At 57.4% G+C, this 16,375-nt stretch overlaps 6 protein-coding genes and 1 non-coding gene across 7 annotated transcripts; 4 read left to right on the plus strand and 3 right to left on the minus strand.

Annotated features, from left to right (window-relative positions):
• Positions 1 to 571: 571 nt before the first annotated feature.
• On the plus strand, positions 572 to 841 carry PHSY_004805 (potential fungal zinc cluster transcription factor; the record flags this gene model as incomplete). The annotated part of the gene is made up of 1 exon (XM_012335417.1): positions 572 to 841. One exon carries the CDS (start codon positions 572 to 574, stop codon positions 839 to 841), a length of 270 nt encoding a protein of 89 aa, XP_012190807.1.
• Positions 842 to 1,223: 382 nt separating this feature from the next.
• Positions 1,224 to 2,858, minus strand: PHSY_004806 (multidrug transporter; the record flags this gene model as incomplete). The annotated part of the gene is made up of 1 exon (XM_012335418.1): positions 1,224 to 2,858. One exon carries the CDS (start codon positions 2,856 to 2,858, stop codon positions 1,224 to 1,226), a length of 1,635 nt encoding a protein of 544 aa, XP_012190808.1.
• An 808-nt stretch (positions 2,859 to 3,666) lies between these two features.
• On the minus strand, positions 3,667 to 3,781 carry PHSY_007540. Its single transcript, XR_001099839.1, has one exon. It is a non-coding gene; the product is annotated as a 5S ribosomal RNA (ribosomal RNA).
• Positions 3,782 to 6,667: 2,886 nt separating this feature from the next.
• On the plus strand, positions 6,668 to 9,922 carry PHSY_004807 (negative regulator of iron uptake genes; the record flags this gene model as incomplete). Its single annotated transcript, XM_012335419.1, has 1 exon — positions 6,668 to 9,922. The coding sequence occupies one exon, from the start codon at positions 6,668 to 6,670 to the stop codon at positions 9,920 to 9,922; it is 3,255 nt and encodes a 1,084-aa protein (XP_012190809.1).
• A 653-nt stretch (positions 9,923 to 10,575) lies between these two features.
• Positions 10,576 to 11,850, plus strand: PHSY_004808 (acyl-CoA dehydrogenase; the record flags this gene model as incomplete). Its single annotated transcript, XM_012335420.1, has 1 exon — positions 10,576 to 11,850. The coding sequence occupies one exon, from the start codon at positions 10,576 to 10,578 to the stop codon at positions 11,848 to 11,850; it is 1,275 nt and encodes a 424-aa protein (XP_012190810.1).
• Positions 11,851 to 12,017: 167 nt separating this feature from the next.
• On the minus strand, positions 12,018 to 13,577 carry PHSY_004809 (ornithine decarboxylase; the record flags this gene model as incomplete). The annotated part of the gene is made up of 1 exon (XM_012335421.1): positions 12,018 to 13,577. One exon carries the CDS (start codon positions 13,575 to 13,577, stop codon positions 12,018 to 12,020), a length of 1,560 nt encoding a protein of 519 aa, XP_012190811.1.
• A 582-nt stretch (positions 13,578 to 14,159) lies between these two features.
• PHSY_004810 (sequence orphan) lies at positions 14,160 to 15,747 on the plus strand (the record flags this gene model as incomplete). The annotated part of the gene is made up of 2 exons (XM_012335422.1): positions 14,160 to 14,361; positions 15,512 to 15,747. 2 exons carry the CDS (start codon positions 14,160 to 14,162, stop codon positions 15,745 to 15,747), a joined length of 438 nt encoding a protein of 145 aa, XP_012190812.1.
• Between the last annotated feature and the right edge of the window lie 628 nt (positions 15,748 to 16,375).

Genomic DNA, 16,375 nt, shown 5'->3' on the forward strand with positions numbered 1-16,375 from the left:
TTTCCGAGTCAGGACTTGGAATTTGTGCCACGTTTACCCCCCACAGATATTCTTATCAGCCGCTCTTTTTTTGGGAAAGGCTGTCCAAAACGGCACAAATCTGCTTGGTAATTGACCGAGCTTCGTCCGCATATCATCTATTCTTTTCGGTGACTTTTGGCTTGGCCTCGTGGAGCGATTTTTTTTGATCATGCCACTTTTTGCTGCGCATGTTGCTAGGGGACGTGGAGATTGCCGAAGTGACAGAGGTCAGGGAGAGGAGAGGGAGAAGAGTGTTGATGTGGATTGTGGGAGATGGTGTGGGAGTGGCCCTTGCACACGCGCGCTAAGGTGCCGGTGGTCCTTGCACTCGACGCCGAGTAGTGAGCTTGTTATGCTACGCCCTGGGATGTTCATATATAACCCTGACCTCTCTCGCACCCCTTCGAAGTCCTCACAGCCTCACGAGTCCAGCTGAACGAATCACACCTCGTCCTTACTTCATCCTGCCTCCTACCTTTCGTCTGAAATCTCAGCTCTTCACGTCTCCCAACCGAGCAAACCTCCTCCTCCTTTGTGAGCTCCAATCAAAATGCAGTTCTTTGCCCGTCGCGCATTCTCGTCCCGATCAGCCATCCGAGCACCCCCCGCTCCCTCGTCCGCCGTCATGGCTTCCGCACCTCGAAGCACCGTCCGACCTGGTCGTGTAGCCATGCTTCCCAAGGCCACCGAGCCTACCTCTCCCCCTGCTTCGGCGGGCGTCAGCACGGCAGCAACCCTGTCGCACGACGTCTTTCCTCAAGTCGGAAGCATCTCGGTCCCGGGAGAGCAGCCTAATGTCATCCGCACTGGAGAGCAATAGACTGGCCAATTTCCCACGTCGATAACGGATTCCGATCTCGACATGGCCAGTGGCGAATCTAGCCTTTCACGTCTTCTGTTACCGAATGCTTCCTGTCACGTCTATCCCCCGATACCTAATCGCATCATGTCACCGTACCCTCTCATGTCTCGTTACGCAATCTAATGGTCCCGTTGCTTCTCTTGCAAACCCACACACTCTGAGGCCCGTTCTGCTGAGAGAGACTTGAATCGACTTTCTATCAAAGGACTGAGCGCAACAAGTCATTCGCTCAGTCACACGCCGAGCTCGACTTCATAACTGATGAAATGCAGATTACCACATCGAACCTTGAATGCATTGTTTACAAAATGAGCCACACCAAACGATGCATTTCATGCTTTTACTGTGCCTTCTGATCAGCCTCGGCCGTCAACGTATTAGCTCTCGACTCCAACTTCTCACGACGTCGCTTCTCCCGTCCCTCGACCACCTGCAACTCTTTCGCGAAGCTACTGCGCTTACGGATGGTGGGACCGAACTTGTAAAACACCAGCGGAATCACCGACAGCGGTACGCCGATGAATGCAAGGATAGAGCTGGCCCATTGATAGCCCACATTGTGGTACATGATCTCGGTGATCAGCGTAAACGAGCCGCACATGAACTCGCGCAGGAAGGACTGTGCCGCAATCGCCGAAGCCGCGTAGATCGAGTACGAGGCGACCGTGTAATCCGAGACGATGAAGAAAAGCGTATGCGACGAGATGCCGAACAAGGCTCCCGCGATGACAGGTACGATCCACGGCACCGGTGGGAACGACGTCCAGGCGAAGAAGAACAGGCTGACAGGAAACAGGAACCCACCCGGAATGCCCCAGAGCAATCGATCCTCAGGCGTGGGCATGCCGTCGGGCCTCTTATTACCTGCATATCTGAACCACCTCAGCTGGAACTCGAGCAAGCCAAAGCCGATCAAAAAACCGATGAGGACGCCAAAGAAGGTGAGACCTTGCTGTCCGGTGTTGAATCCGTAGGGCTCGAAAACCAGCGGGAACGCCTCGAGGAAGATGTAGATTACCGCATAGTTGACGGCGTCGAAGAGAGTGAACCAAAAGACGATGGGCTCGGTGAAGAGCATAAAAAGAGGCCGACCAACGGTCTCCTTGAAAAGCTGCCTTAGGGTGCGTTGAGACCTCACCTTTTCGTGGCTTGCGTAGTATCGAGAGTCGTCGTTCCGCAGCTGCTTTGCTCTCCTCGCCAAGATGACTCCGGCTCTGGTCTCGGGTACAGTGAGGATGAAGAGCGCAAGGAGAAAGGCGAGAACTATTCCGGATACGCCGAATGTCCACCGCCAACCGGCATCCTGAACCACAAAGGCTCCGATGATGGGCCCTAAGGTGGCTCCAGCCTCGGCGGAGATGGCAAAGGCGTTGACTCCCCAGCCCTGGTGGTCAGAGTCCCAAAGATCGGACACCGTTCCGATCGAATTGAATGCGACTGCACCGAAGCAGCCGCTTAGAAAACGTAGGATAACGAGGGTCGCGAGGTTCTTCGCCAACGCGCATCCAATCTGAAAGAGAGCAACGGCCGAGATACCGACCACCATTATAATGACTCTGCCGTAATCTTCGGACAAAGGTGCTGCAAAGACGGGCCCAATGGCGAAACCAAATAGAAACACCGCGGCGGGCGCCCTAGAGGCAACTTGTCCGATGCCGAACTCGGCAGCCACATCAAGAGCACCGAAGCTGTAGATCGAAGAGATGGCATTGACCCACAGCTCGAGCAGCATGGTGACGATCAAGATCTGGATCTTCCTCCATGTTGGAAACGAGCGCGGGTCCTTCGGATCGTTGTGCTCGAAGTTGACCAGGAAAGGATCGTCATGGTCGTCCTCAACGTTGCCGCCGCTGTTTACCTCTGGGGTCGAAGAGTCGGCTGGGCTTGCGACGAGAGTGCTCTGATGCTCGATGTCGTGCTCCGCATCCAGCCCAGCTGCAGCTGCTGCTGCACGCCGTTCTTCATTCGGCGACATTTGAGACGACTGCAACGTCGCTGGTAGCGAGCCTCAGGAGTGGAAGAAAGTGGTCGTCGATCGGTGGACGTCGAGGTTCAAAGCGTCATTCGGCAAGGAAGAAGCGATCTTGAAAGAGTACCTCGTGTGGGGTTCATCGAAGCGGTATTCGGTTGTATGGGTCCAATCAAGTTGGTCAGGGCTCGGAGATGCTCGTCGATATTGAAGGCGCCTCGGTCTTCATTGTGACTATAGTGAGGGTGATGGTCTGCGAGCAAAGTCTGGCTCCCTTTTGTAGAAGCTGGATGATGGCTATGGTGCAATAGGGTGATTTGACCCTTTGGTGGCCAAATTCCGGCTATTTCTTTCGTCGTCACAGTGCAGAACACAATTTCGCAGCTGGCCGTACGAAAATCTCGGCAGTCTTCATGGCTGTCGCTTAGCGCCAAGATGAGTAAGTCTGGTCCCCGCAGGGGCGAATCGTGTAGCCGAAGGAACGGCAGAGGAAGTTGCAGCATCTACCTCGACGTATACCACCGCCAATGACTTGGGAGAGCAAGGCTTGTCGGACCAGCGATACGCCCGTATGCCGTACTAGACGCGGCGAGTGCGAATCGAGGAGGCTGTCGCACTGTTACGGCAGATCATACAACGCGAGTATGCGAGGACCGCGGATCGCTGTTACGTACTCGAGACTCTGTCTTGGCATCTTGGCCAGGATGCGAGATTTACTGTTCTTAACGAGGGTGCCTCAAAAAAATTACACAAGCGGGTTTTGCCTGCCTGCCCTGCAGCTGTCAAAAAAAAATCGGAAAACCGGAACCAAAAAGAACTGCAGCACCTAGGATTCCCGCGTGGTCCCCCACCGCAGTACTGACTAGGCGGTAAGTTGCTTAACTTCGCAGATCGGACGGGATGCGGTGTTTTCAACTTCCTGTGGCCGCAGATGTCGATACTTCGTCTATTAGCGATTATATACAGCACTCGCACTCCACTGTTCAGAACCAAACCACGGATTGGTGCAAACGTTGTTGACTTTGGCGTACGTGAATACTGTAGATGTCTCTTCCATCAGCGACCGGATGAGCTCGCACTAGCGCTTGTACAGGCAAGCGTGTCATATTGACGTGCATACCCTTGTTCGTGCCGTCGACCGAAGGAGACTGAATGTCCCAGGCTGGCTCACGAAAAATATCGGCGTGTCAGAAAATTCAATCCGAAAGGAGGCACCAAAATTCATGCATAAGCAGGATGAGCGCGGGGGTCGGACCTCGATTGAGATCCCGCTCGGACGAGAATGCGAGCATGAATAGGGCGAACCACGTGCGGTGCGGGCGTGTCCGCACCACCGTGTGGACATCAGTGCTTGGCAGAAGGCCACTCAGTTGCCCGGCAACGTGGACAAAAGGTGACGACGACCGTGCCGAGTGGCAGCGGGGCGTCGGGTCAGGCAGCACGAGATGTCAGCTTGCAAACTCATCGCACATCCTGCGAACAGCGCCGACTGTTTTCGCATCATCTCCGGTACAAGTCAAGCATAACGTTGAAACCAGTTCACCTCAGACGTGCCAGAACCTCGATTGTCCCGCGTCAACGTCGACTTGGGGGTGGGAAAGGGATTTGCTGACGTCGATGGAGCGTTCTCTATTTTGAGCTAAGTTAGTCTTACTTGCGAGCGAGCCTGATAAAAAAAAAGTTTGGACCATCGCTCGGATGATAGCGAGCCGCGTTTGACACCAAAATCAATCGTTCGAATCTGATTGGTCCTCGGCTCCTGTGTGTCCGAGGAGGGGAAATGAAGACGAGAAATTCTGACAGACTTCCGGCTCGGACAAATCGCCAATTATTCGTGAAGGGAAAAGAGGGTCAAGCGACAAAAGGCCAACTCGGAGTCGACACTTTTCGGCCCGAGAACTGCTAAACACTGCGGCAACACAGCAAAGGCGTACGCGACGAGAGACCCAAGCTCGACGAAGCCGCCAGGGAAAGAAAGGCCTACAGGAGTGACGGCGCAAGAGGCTTGCAGCCACGAGACGGTCTGGCCCTTTCGGCCAGATGTAGGCCATGCCGTTTCCTCCGAAGCCACGAGATGCTTTTCTATTATTCCTGCCGAGCCAGGCATGATACGGAGGATCTTCGCGCGGTGTTGACGATCCTAGCGGCCACAGGGGTGCGTTCGACGAGAGAGGGTGTCAGCGACGTGGTGAAGAAAACAAGTGAACCGTAGGCAAAGATGTAGATGCCGGCCAAGTAGCCTGCCACCGCTTGATCCGAATTTGTCGGACCAGCGCGATTAATGATGAGCGAAATCTGATTGGTTCGAAGCAGGCACGGGTTGATCGCGGCCGCAAATTCGAAATAATCAACGGATCGAATCACCAATCAGATACCAGCGGAGCGACACCCACCGTACAAGATATGCGCGTGGAGGGAGGGTTTGCTAGGATGCTGCCGTGGTTTGCCATCTACCACTGTATCCCTGCCTCTACTCAAAGCTCACAACTTGACTCGCACCCGCGACGGTCTGGCTGTGCGAAGAACAGATCGGAGGTCTCGCCGACTACAAACGAACCCGAGTGAGTTTAGCCCCTTTGCCTCGACGCGGGCCTTTCGCCTTCGAGCCAAGCACGCACGCCGAGACAAAGGCATGCGCATCTTACCTCTCGGTGTCGATGCCCTTGTCTTTCTCCGCGGTACGGTTCGAGCTTCGTTACCTTGCGAACGACACTGGATGAGCTAAGTCAACGCGAGTCCCACAGAGGAGGCTTGAGACCTTTCCATCCTCCACTGAGGAATGCTGCTTTCGAACCTGATCCATCTCAGCCGAGCAGCGACGAGGGCTCAGTCAAATCGAAAGCATCATACACTCACCGAAGTGATTGCCGCGGCTTGATTGCATCCGGGCTTTTGATCGCTGATGGTCCGGCGCAGTCAGATTACGCGAAAGAGCTAGAGCAGCCCGGGAGAGAAATTCTTTTAACGACTCTCGTTATCTACCCGTCCTGCCATCCCATTCTGCCTTGATTTGTGATTTGGATTTCGGATTTTGATTTTTATCAGTCTAGGCTTCTCTTACGGCACGCTTTTGGCCGTGGCGCTCCCCACACACACGCACGCTTCCTTGATGGCTGCGCCTTTCCCTTGCTGTGACGGAAGTGACCGACGTGCTCAGCTGACCTGTCTTCTCCCTCGCCTTATCCTATCTGTCCATGCCAGCTCGCTCAATCTCTGAGGGAGAGTTCCATCATCTCGTTCGCATCCTTCTCCCCCATCCTTCATCCCTTATCTCTAGCATCCCCCCTTTCCTTATCTCGACTCTGCCCCACGGCGCTCGTCCCCCGTGCCTATTGTCTTGCGTGCTCAGCTGCCCAGCCAAGCCCGTCGCTATCTCGACACAACCGGCACCGCATACAGCCAGCCATCAGCAGCCGAGTTGTTCTGCAAGCACCCTGGCACCGCCTTTTTCAATCTAAACGAGACGAGCTTCCGCCAGGATTCCAGACCTTCTCGAACCGCATTCGAAAGCCACAGCACGACTTTACTTTTCCACTCCGTGCCTTGGGCGCTTCAGGCTAACGCGCGCGCACTCGACCGGGCTTCTGCATAGCAGGCCGAAACCGGCATCTACGACGATTCGACTCAGCCTTGTGTGAGCTTTGAACTCCGAGGCACAGAGAGGCAAACCGAGATCGTTCTTGTTCTCCCAAACACTTTAAGCGCCTCGCTTCGCTGACTAGTTTGCAGATCGCACCTGCTGTACCTTCGGCCGTCACCATCTTATCTCGCTTGCGTCGGTTCGCTGCGTGCCGACTTGCCAGGCGCCACACATCATGGCGCTTCCTCCGGTCAAGATCGCATCTCGGCCCACTTCGCCCACTTCTTCTCAACACCACCACAACCACAATCACCATCAATCCGCCACTGCCTCTTCCTCTACCACATCCACCTCCCATCCGCCACCCCGAATCGCAGCTCGTCCCGTCGCCCCTGCTGATCGCTCTCCCGACCGTCTCTCTCATCACCTACGCAACGGCTCTGCTCACGACGCCGAGGCGTCACCGCACGTCCGTCCTCGAGCTTCGCAACCACCGTCTCCTTCCGGCTACGCCGCCGACCGTGCCTCTTCGTCTCATCACGACCCCTCTTCTGCTGCAAACCTTCCTACACGAAGCACAGCTCGAAGCCTCTTTCGCGACCCACGCACCTTTCATCCAGCCGGACGATCTCAATCACCCATCGCCGCCTTCCGCAACCGTTCGCAGAGCTCCGAACGATCCCATCTTGGCCCTTCCAGATCGCAGCCCAACAGCCCGCTTCTGCAGCCATCCTCGTTTCGTCACCACGGCGACAACACCGGCGTCCACTTGCCGCCCATCCACTCGCTCTCCAAGGAGCTCCGTTCGGATCATCAGGACGCGCTCGCACATCACCGTCGCACGCCCAACACCTCGCCTCGCGCAACCGCACGCTTGCACATGGGCAACACCTTCCGCGACTCGAGCCCAGCTGGTTCCATCGGCAGCCCCGCGACGATGCGCCACGACTATCCAGCATATCGCCACGAGCTTTCAGTCGAGGAGCGCGCCAAGATGCAGCGATACGCCGACGAGCATCCACGCCCCATTGCGCCCGCTCCCAGAGTCAGCTACGAGCACGAATCGCGCGGCCTGCAGTACCGTGACGGCTATCCGGCTCCTTCGCGATCCATTGAGGCGTCTTACCATCAGAACGGTGCCCGTTCCGCCGCCCACGGCGACTCGCGCACAAACAGTCCCCAGCATGTCCCGCGCGACGCCTATGAACACGAGGGCTCTGGCTCGCCTCCGTCTGCCCATCATGCAGGCATGAGGTGTTCCAACTGCGGCGTCACCTCTACTCCGCTCTGGAGGCGAGCGCCTGATGGCAGCACCATCTGCAATGCCTGCGGACTCTATATCAAGTCGCACAGCACACATCGTGCTGCCTCGAGCCGCCCGGGCGGTTCGGACGCTAGCCCTCCCACACACGAAGCCAAGCTTGCCGCGGCTGCCGGTCCTAGCTGTTCGCGCGAAGACGATCCCAAAACAGGTTCCTGTCCCGGCGACGGTCTCTGCAACGGCACTGGCGGCACCGCCAGCTGCAGCGGCTGTCCAGCCTACAACAACAATCTCTCGCAAGCGCTCAAGGCCAGCAAACGCGAGCCACACGCTAGCGAAGATCCTTCGCCCACACGTGCCGCGGAAAGAGCCCCGTCGGTCAGCGAAGACAAGAAGGATGACGACAAGAGTTCCGTCGGCGCTCTCCGCTGCACGAACTGCCAGACCACCACCACTCCGCTCTGGCGACGCGACGAGGACGGCAACAACATTTGCAATGCCTGCGGTCTCTACCACAAGCTGCACGGCACTCATCGCCCCATCGGCATGAAGAAGACGGTCATCAAACGCAGGAAGCGCATTCCTGCCAATGCGGCTGCCCAGGCTGCCAACCACCCTGATGTGGTTCCGGTGCAGATCAATGCCAATGGTCAGCCCGTGATCGCGCCCGCTGCCGGTCGCAGCGCGGGCGACTCCACGCCAAACTCGTCCGAGGCCAAGCGTGCCTCGAAAAAGTCCACCTCGACGTCCGAACAAGCCATGCGTGAAGCACGCGATCGCGAGGCTGCCATGCTCTTGATGGAGGTTGGCGCCGGTGGCAGGTCGCGCACCTCGATGCACGACGACGATCGCCAACACCAGAACGGTGCTCTGGCCAGTTCGGCTTCCATGCATCACGACATGCACTTTGCCAGGGCCGGTGCTGATGCCGTGCGCCCTTCCATCGCAGAGGACCAGCGAGCCGCCAAGCGACCGCGCAAATCGTACCCACTGGCGCCTCGCGATGCGTACGATGACCAAGATGCCTCCATCGGTGCATACAGCGAGACAAACGCTGCCGGGGCGTCGCGATCTCAACGATCGCCAGTGGATGCCCACACGTCGGAGAGGACGAGCCGGTCCGATCTCAACCGCGAATCGTCGCACGGCGCCAACGTCGCTCCTGAGCATGCGGCGCGCGCCAATGCTGCTGATGGCGCGAGAACGGGCTCGGCCGTGCCTCACCACCACCATCACCATCATCACCACCACCCTAACCACGCTTCGCATGCTGCCCACCACGCGCACCACCACCACCACCACCATCCTGTGGCGGTCAGCGGCGGCTCGCACGGACACGCAAGCGCAGCGTCTGGAGGCGGTGGCAGCAAGCTCAGTGAAGTCGAGAGGTTGAGAGACGAGCTCCTGTTCGAGCGCAGACGTATCGACGAGGTGCTTCAGCGCGCCGAGGCGATCCTCGCTTCGGCTCGTGCCGGGAACACTATCGCCGAAGCAGCTGGACCTTCGACCAACGTTCTGCGCAACAGTCATGGTCCCTCGCGCGAGTCTCCCCACAGCGGTTCGACTCGAGGAAGTCCTCATGCCGACGTCCGCGCTGGCAGGGAGTCCAACGCTGCCGTTCAGGAGGAGATGGCCGAGGCAGCTTCGCGACGATCGCATCCTCACAGCAACAGCAGCTCTTCGAGCGAGAAGGACGAGCTCGAGTCGCCGCCTCCATCTGCGCACCACCAGTCGGCATCTCGTCCTGTGGTCGCTTCCACCGGCAGGCATCCAAGTTCTCGACGCAACAGCTTTGAGCAAAGGATGGCTTCGCTTCCGGTGATGGCTGCCGTGCCCTTGAAGCGCGGCTCACCTCCGAGCACTGCCGCGAATCTGGCCGACAGCAGGTCTCTGTCTGCAGCTCCTCAAGCCGGCCGCAAGGCGACTGCGTGGGGCATCGATGCGCGTTCCACACCTACGGCTCCAGCAGCGAAATCGGGCGAGAAGCGTGGCCGTGCCGACGAGATGGACGAGGACGACGATCACTGGAACTGGGACAATCTGTACGGCAAGGCCAAGCTGGAGAAAGCTGGCGATTGGCGCGGCTTTGCGCGACCGGTCGAGGACCGTCGAAGCCAGTCGAAAAGCAACGGTGCAGCTCGAACGGAAGCTTCGGCGCCGTCTGTTGCCGTAGCTAGGCTGCCTGTCGCCTCGAGCCCTGCCCAAGCCGTGAGCGCCCCGCGAACCTGAAAACATACTAATCCCCAAAAGGTATACAGCAGATAGCAGTCATCATGCGTCCAATACCACCATTTCTCAACACTTTATCACCACCTACTTGCTGTGTCCAGTTCGTGTCTCTCTTAAGTGTGACAGCTGGAGCAGTGACGTTGCACATTGTTCCAAGTAGGCGCAGACGAGGGAGATGGCGGGGATTGCGATCCGAACTTGACCCCGATCGATCGGGCACGCCTCTGAGAGTAAGGGAGTTCCAGGCTGGTAGACGGCGACCCTTTTGCCGCGAATTGAGCGTGAAATGCACGCGCTGCATTGATTCGGTAAGAAGGCAAAAGTGAGATCCCGGCTCGCGCGCAGCACAGCGGATTGCACGTCTGCCAGTGCACACAAATGACAGCACAGCACAGGACGATAGATTTGAGCGCGGTTCCCGCTTGCGGGGTCCCAGGTCTTGCGTTGGTGCTGTGCACCGCTCACAATTCTCGCTTATACCCACCGGGTCCAGGAAGCGTTGCGCGCTCGCCTCCCCGCTCCGCTACTGATCAACACCTTTGACCTACTCGTGCGAGGTTTGCTTTCTTCCTTTCCACCTCTTCATCCTCCTATCCATACCCCCTTCGTCAGAATCTTCGGTCCGACGACATCAGATACCTGCTCTCTTCGACATGTCTCTTTTCGCGAAGCGCGCAGTGGCCGGCAGCAGCCGTGCCCTCCCCACCATCAACAAGTCGGCTATCCTCGCCGCACGTGCGTCCCGAGCCTACTCCACGCCCGTCGAGAGCAACGGTGTCTCCTTTGGCCTCAGCGAGGATCAGGAAGCGTACCGTGACCTGGCACGCAAGTTTGCTCGCGAGGAGATCATCCCCAACGCCCGTCACCACGATCAGACCATGGAGTACCCGACCGAGATCCTCAAGAAGGGGTGGGAAGTCGGTCTTATGAACACGCACATTCCCGAGGAGTACGGTGGTCCCGGTCTCGGTCTCATGGAGTGCGCTCTGATCTCGGAAGAGCTCGCTTTCGGTTGCTCCGGTATCCAGACTGCGATGGAAGCCAACGGTCTCGCCGAAGCACCGCTGCTCGTATCCGCGTCGCACGAGATCAAGCAGAAGTACCTCGGCAGGATGACCGAGGAGCCTCTCATGGCAGCCTACTGCGTTACCGAGCCGGGTGCGGGTTCCGACGTGGCCAACATCGCCACCAAGGCCGAAAAGCAGGGCGACAAGTGGGTCATCAACGGAAGCAAGATGTGGATCACCAACGGTGGACACGCCAACTGGTACTTTGTGCTTGCCAAGACCGACCCTTCCGCCAAAGCTGCCAAGTCCATGACTGGTTTCGTCGTTGACGCAGATACTCCCGGCATCCACGTCGGAAAGAAGGAGATCAACATGGGTCAACGATGCTCCGACACGCGTCAGATTACGTTTGAAAACGTCGTCGTTCCCGAAGCCAACGTTCTCGGCAAACCCGGTGACGGTTTCAAGACTGCCATGGGAGCCTTTGACATCACGCGTCCGCTCGTGGCAGCCGGAGCCGTAGGTCTCGCCCAACGCGCCCTCCACGAAGCAGCCATGTACGCCCAGGAGCGCAAAACCATGGGCAAAGCCATCATCGACCACCAAGCCATCGCCTTCCTCCTCGCCGACATGCAGATGAACGTCGAAGCTGCCCGCAACCTCGTCTGGAAATCCAGCTGGGCCAAAGACCAAGGTCAGCGAAACAGCTTCTGGGCCTCCATGGCCAAATGCAGAGCCGGCGAAGCCGCCAACTTCAACGCCGACGGTGCTGTGCAGATCTTCGGCGGTCTCGGCTTCAACACCGAGAGCCCCGTGGAAAAGCTCTACCGAGACGCGAGGATCTTCAGGCTGTACGAGGGTACCGATCAGATCCAGAGGTTGATCATCTCGAGACACATCAAGGAGTTGTTCGCTCAGTGAAGGAAGCGTGTCTATGTAACTTTATAGAAGTGGACAAATTTTTGTCCAATGGCAGCTCACTTGAGATGATTTGTGCATGACACTCTGAAGAGAGAAAAGCTGCAGTCTATTGGGAATGAGACATTTCGAGCCGATACAAAGAGAACCTAGGAGTTTTGTGACATTTGTCACTGGAGCATGAGCTGCCTCACCGTCTCGGCGTCGTCTCCGTCACCGAGCGTGTACCTGACCTCGGACCTGCGGATACCGTTGAACGTAGACGCGGCGCAGATGGTGTACGCACCCATGTTCTCGTACACCAACCAATCGCCCACCTCCAGACCCTTGGGGAGGAGGACCAAGTCGCGCACGCAATCGATCGAGTCGCACGTCGGACCCCAAACGCTGCACGCCTGGAGCGTCTTGGCCTCGGCCTCCTCCGCCGAGTCGTGCACACCGACGCTCACGCCCGGAGACGCGACGCGCGGTTCGTACGCGTACTCGTGTCCCAACGTCAGCACCTTGGGATGCACAGTGACGTGGTCGAAGATGACGCAGTTGAACGAACCGTACAGCCCGTCGTTCTGGTAGTACATGACTTGGGGTTTGGTGGGAGCCGATGCTTCGGCGTCGGCGATGGCGGTGTTGGGCTCGCCTCGACGAGCGGCGATGATGTTGGTGGCGAGAGCGAAGGCGGAGTGGACGTAGAAACGACCGGGTTCCGCGATGATGCGCAGCCCGTTCGCCTTGCCGACCACCTCCTTGCCCCCGGGAGCAAAGTCCTCGTCCGGGAAGTATGCGTCGATTGCAGGTCCCAGGACCCCCGCGACCATCTCAAAGTTGTCATGACCAAAGCCACCTCCAACGTCCAACAGATCGAAGGTGTACCCCGCGTCCTTCCCCATCTTAAAGGCGCTCCGTGCGCGATACACAGCGTCACGGAACGAGTCGGGATCATAACATCCGGAACCCACATGGAAACTGACTCCCACCACATCCAGCTCCAACTCGCGCGCCCGCTCCAACAGACGAGGCACCGACGCCAACGGAGCGCCAAACTTGAGCCCCAACTGACACGCGCTCTTGGAATCGTCCGTCAGAATCCTCACCACGAGCTTGCAGCCCGGGTGGTAGCGCTTCATCTTGTCCAGCTCGTCCATGTTGTCGAACGTGGTCAGGCCGACGTTGTGCGCCGCGGCGTGACGCACAAAGCTGGCAGCCTTGCACGGGTTGGCGTAGATGATCCTGGCGGGGTTGATGCCGAGCTTGAGCACCGCTTCGATCTCGGCGTTGGAGGCGCAGTCGAAGCCGGTGCCGAGCGCAGCGAGGAGCTGCAAAACGTACGGATCCGGGTTGCACTTGACGGCGTAGAAAGGCACGATGCGCGGAAGAGCGCGCATCCATCGGAGGTGCTGGCGGTACACCTCGGAAAGGTCGGCGACGAAGAAGGCATTCTCTCCGTTGGCTTCACAGTCGTGAATGTCGATGTCTTTGAGGACACGCTTCAGTTGCGAGTCAAAATCGCCGCGGAAGATGGGCTTGTGGCCGTTGAACGGCTTGATGTAGTCGAGCTCATCGTCGAGAGGAGGCGTGTCGGCTCGCAGGCGCTGCTGGTGGGGCAGAGCGATGTAAGGAGCAGCCATCGGCGCGAAGGTCTTGCAGGAGCTGTCGATGGCGATCGACTGCTGCGGGTGACGAGATGGACCGGCGAGATTGATATCAGGAGGTGCCATAGTACAGCAGGTCATCGTGTGAGGAGCAAAAGTGAATGGCGAGCAAAGGCAAAGGAGAGAGAGAGTTGGCGGATGTGGGGAAAGATGAGGGTCAGCTTCGATACTCGAGGGCGATCCTTTTGACCGCAAACTGGAAGACGGAGGTGAAGGACAGCGACGTACCTAAAGCTTGGCGTTTCCGTTTGATAGAGTGACGGACTCGAGCCGGATCTGGCGCGACAGCGTTCGACTGGCAATCCGAAATTCAAGCGAAAGAGACTGTGAGTTGATGATCCGAGACAAGTGACCGGGAGGCGAGAGCAGACCGACACGTCAAAACACGGAGGCCAAGGATCACATCATCGCGATGCGAGGCACGAAGGCGGAGGAGGGTCGAGGGTACGAGGTGGGTGCAGGGGACCGATCAAAGATGGAGGGAGAAGCAGGATGGAGATAGACGAGTCAGTAGGCTGCTTCCAAGCGGGATGTGGAGCGACGAAGCTTGACGAGGTTCGAATGTCGATCAAGGGTGCAGGAGCGGCTATGACGAGGGATCGGCAACAAGTCAAGCGAGCATTCATCTGCGGAGAGGACCGCGGGTGTGGACGCGCCTTAACGATGCGTGTAGCTATGGACACGCTAGCGACATGGCAGCACTCGCAAATGAACGATCGTGGGCGCAGGGGCATCTACTGCACGCTCCTAACACCGGCGCCTGATGTTTGCATTACAGGAGTGCGACGGCAGCGGATGTGGCGAGTATCCCAGTGTTTTGGGCCCCGATGCGTTGCGCAACTTGACTTGGGAGCCAGGGTTGCGGGTGCGGATTTGAGGCTGTGAGCTACGAGCTACGAGAGAGGGTCCAGGGGAATTTTGTGCCGACGTTGGAGTTTTCGAAATAGTCGAAAAACAAATGGCACGGCGCGCCGCCGCCTGCTCCGCGCTAGCTCGAAATTGTGCGGACAACCCTGGGACCATGCTAGCTCGCCCGCTCGCTCGCTCGTCTCGATTATGCTTGACCAGGCCAACTGATCTGATGTACGCCAAGATGTCATAATAATGCCGGCTTGAAGGAACGGAGTGCGCCTGCGAAGCAGCCAAGAAGCAGCATTACGTCCACTTCGCCGCCTTGCAGATGCCATTTGCAGAGTGCAGCTGGGCGCGAGCAAACCTTGACGGACGGCATGATCGCTCACCGTCGTCGCTAAGCCATACACTCGCCGGGAGACCAGCTGCGATGGCTGTATGGTTGCTCCACAACTGCCAAGCGATGTGTGAAGTGTGCCGAGATCCGACAAGTGCAGCCTGAGCACATGATGAACCACAGGTCATGCAAGTCTCCTAGTCCTTGTTCGTCCCATGCTATGTGCCATATCGTGATTGATCCCTTGCAGATTCCGAAGACAAAGCCCGCGCCGGATCTGTAATGTTCTGCCAAAACTTACCTCTAAAGTCAAGATGTGTGCTTGAGCGAGCTCGGTCGTTGAGGATGGGTCGCCAGCTAGGATAGCCAGGCGGCCTTTTTCTACAAATGTTTGGGGGTGTCTTCGATGCAAGTTGCCGTGAAAGCGGTATTAGGGGGGTCGAGAGCTTCCTGTGAGGAAGTTTTTGGCCGCGGCCTTTAGGCGGAGGTCGACAACTTGACGAGGAATGGTGGAAGGATGGAGCAGATGCGTACGACCGCTCCGTGTGAGACGGTACGCAAAGTCAGAGGCTGATGTACCGTTAGTGAAAGACGGTTCACAGCTTGAACTGGAAGGTGTGCTCGTAACAAAGTAGAGTGAAGGTGATATGTAGGTAGGTGATGGGAAATGTCGATGAGGGGAAGATGAGAAGGTGATATGAAACTGCAAAAGATCAAACCTCGAAATCGCTCGGCTGACCTCCACGAGCGGATGCGAAACAAAGCCACGTTCAGAAACACTAAGAAGGGAGAAGCTTGCTTTGCTTGCCTCTCTCTCTCTGGACAGCAGCGAAAATCGAAATCAAAACTTGCAAAATTGCCATCTGCGAAGAATCGTCAAACACTCAGGCACAGACAGGCCGGAGCGACGAATTATGCGGCATGCCGGCACGCTTTTTAGCAGAGCGAAATTCGTGTCAGCACCGCAGCTCCGATGAAGTGGGCTCGCATGGCAACGTCATTCAAAATCGAGACCCACACGAGACGAATCTCGGACGGCTACTGCACTCGCAACACCAGTAATCAACATCAATGGTCATGGAAACTTCAACATCGTCTATAGAAACGGATCGGCACGACGGTATCGTTTCTCTCCAAGTCGAATGCCCGCCTGCTCATCGTCAGTGATGAGGAGAGCAAAAGGGTCAGCGCAGAGGTGTTGAGACCGCGTCGTGAGTCGTGAAGAAGCATCTGGTGGATGGAAGCCGATGTTCCCGATTTCCAAGAGATCTCGTACGACAGGGCTCACACTGTTTTTGGAACAACATGTAAGATCGGAGTGTGGACATATCTAGGATAATTTCACTTTCACGACTCGGGGAAATGAAGGTCTCGTCCTTGGCTTTGTCACCGCGCTAGCCGAGGGCGTTGAATCTCTGATTGACACTCAGCTTTCGAACAGGCCATGCCGCTCCCCTCTTCGACTTGAGTGACTTTCTCCTCATCGTGGCCATCACTGAAAAGTATACAGCTATCGTCACGATCGTCGAAGTGGTGGCAACGCAGGTCGGATCGAGAACCGTGATCGAGGGTCGAATCAGTCGGACGGTCTGGTTGGCTGGCTGAACCAAGACAACGCAGAGCTTGGGTATCAGTGGTGGCGAAACAGGACTCAATGTGATTGGAGAAGCGAAGATCAATTCGAATTTCA

This window comes from Pseudozyma hubeiensis (assembly GCF_000403515.1).
Source record: "Pseudozyma hubeiensis SY62 DNA, scaffold: PHS45, whole genome shotgun sequence".
Classification (NCBI taxonomy): Eukaryota; Fungi; Basidiomycota; class Ustilaginomycetes; order Ustilaginales; family Ustilaginaceae; genus Pseudozyma; species Pseudozyma hubeiensis.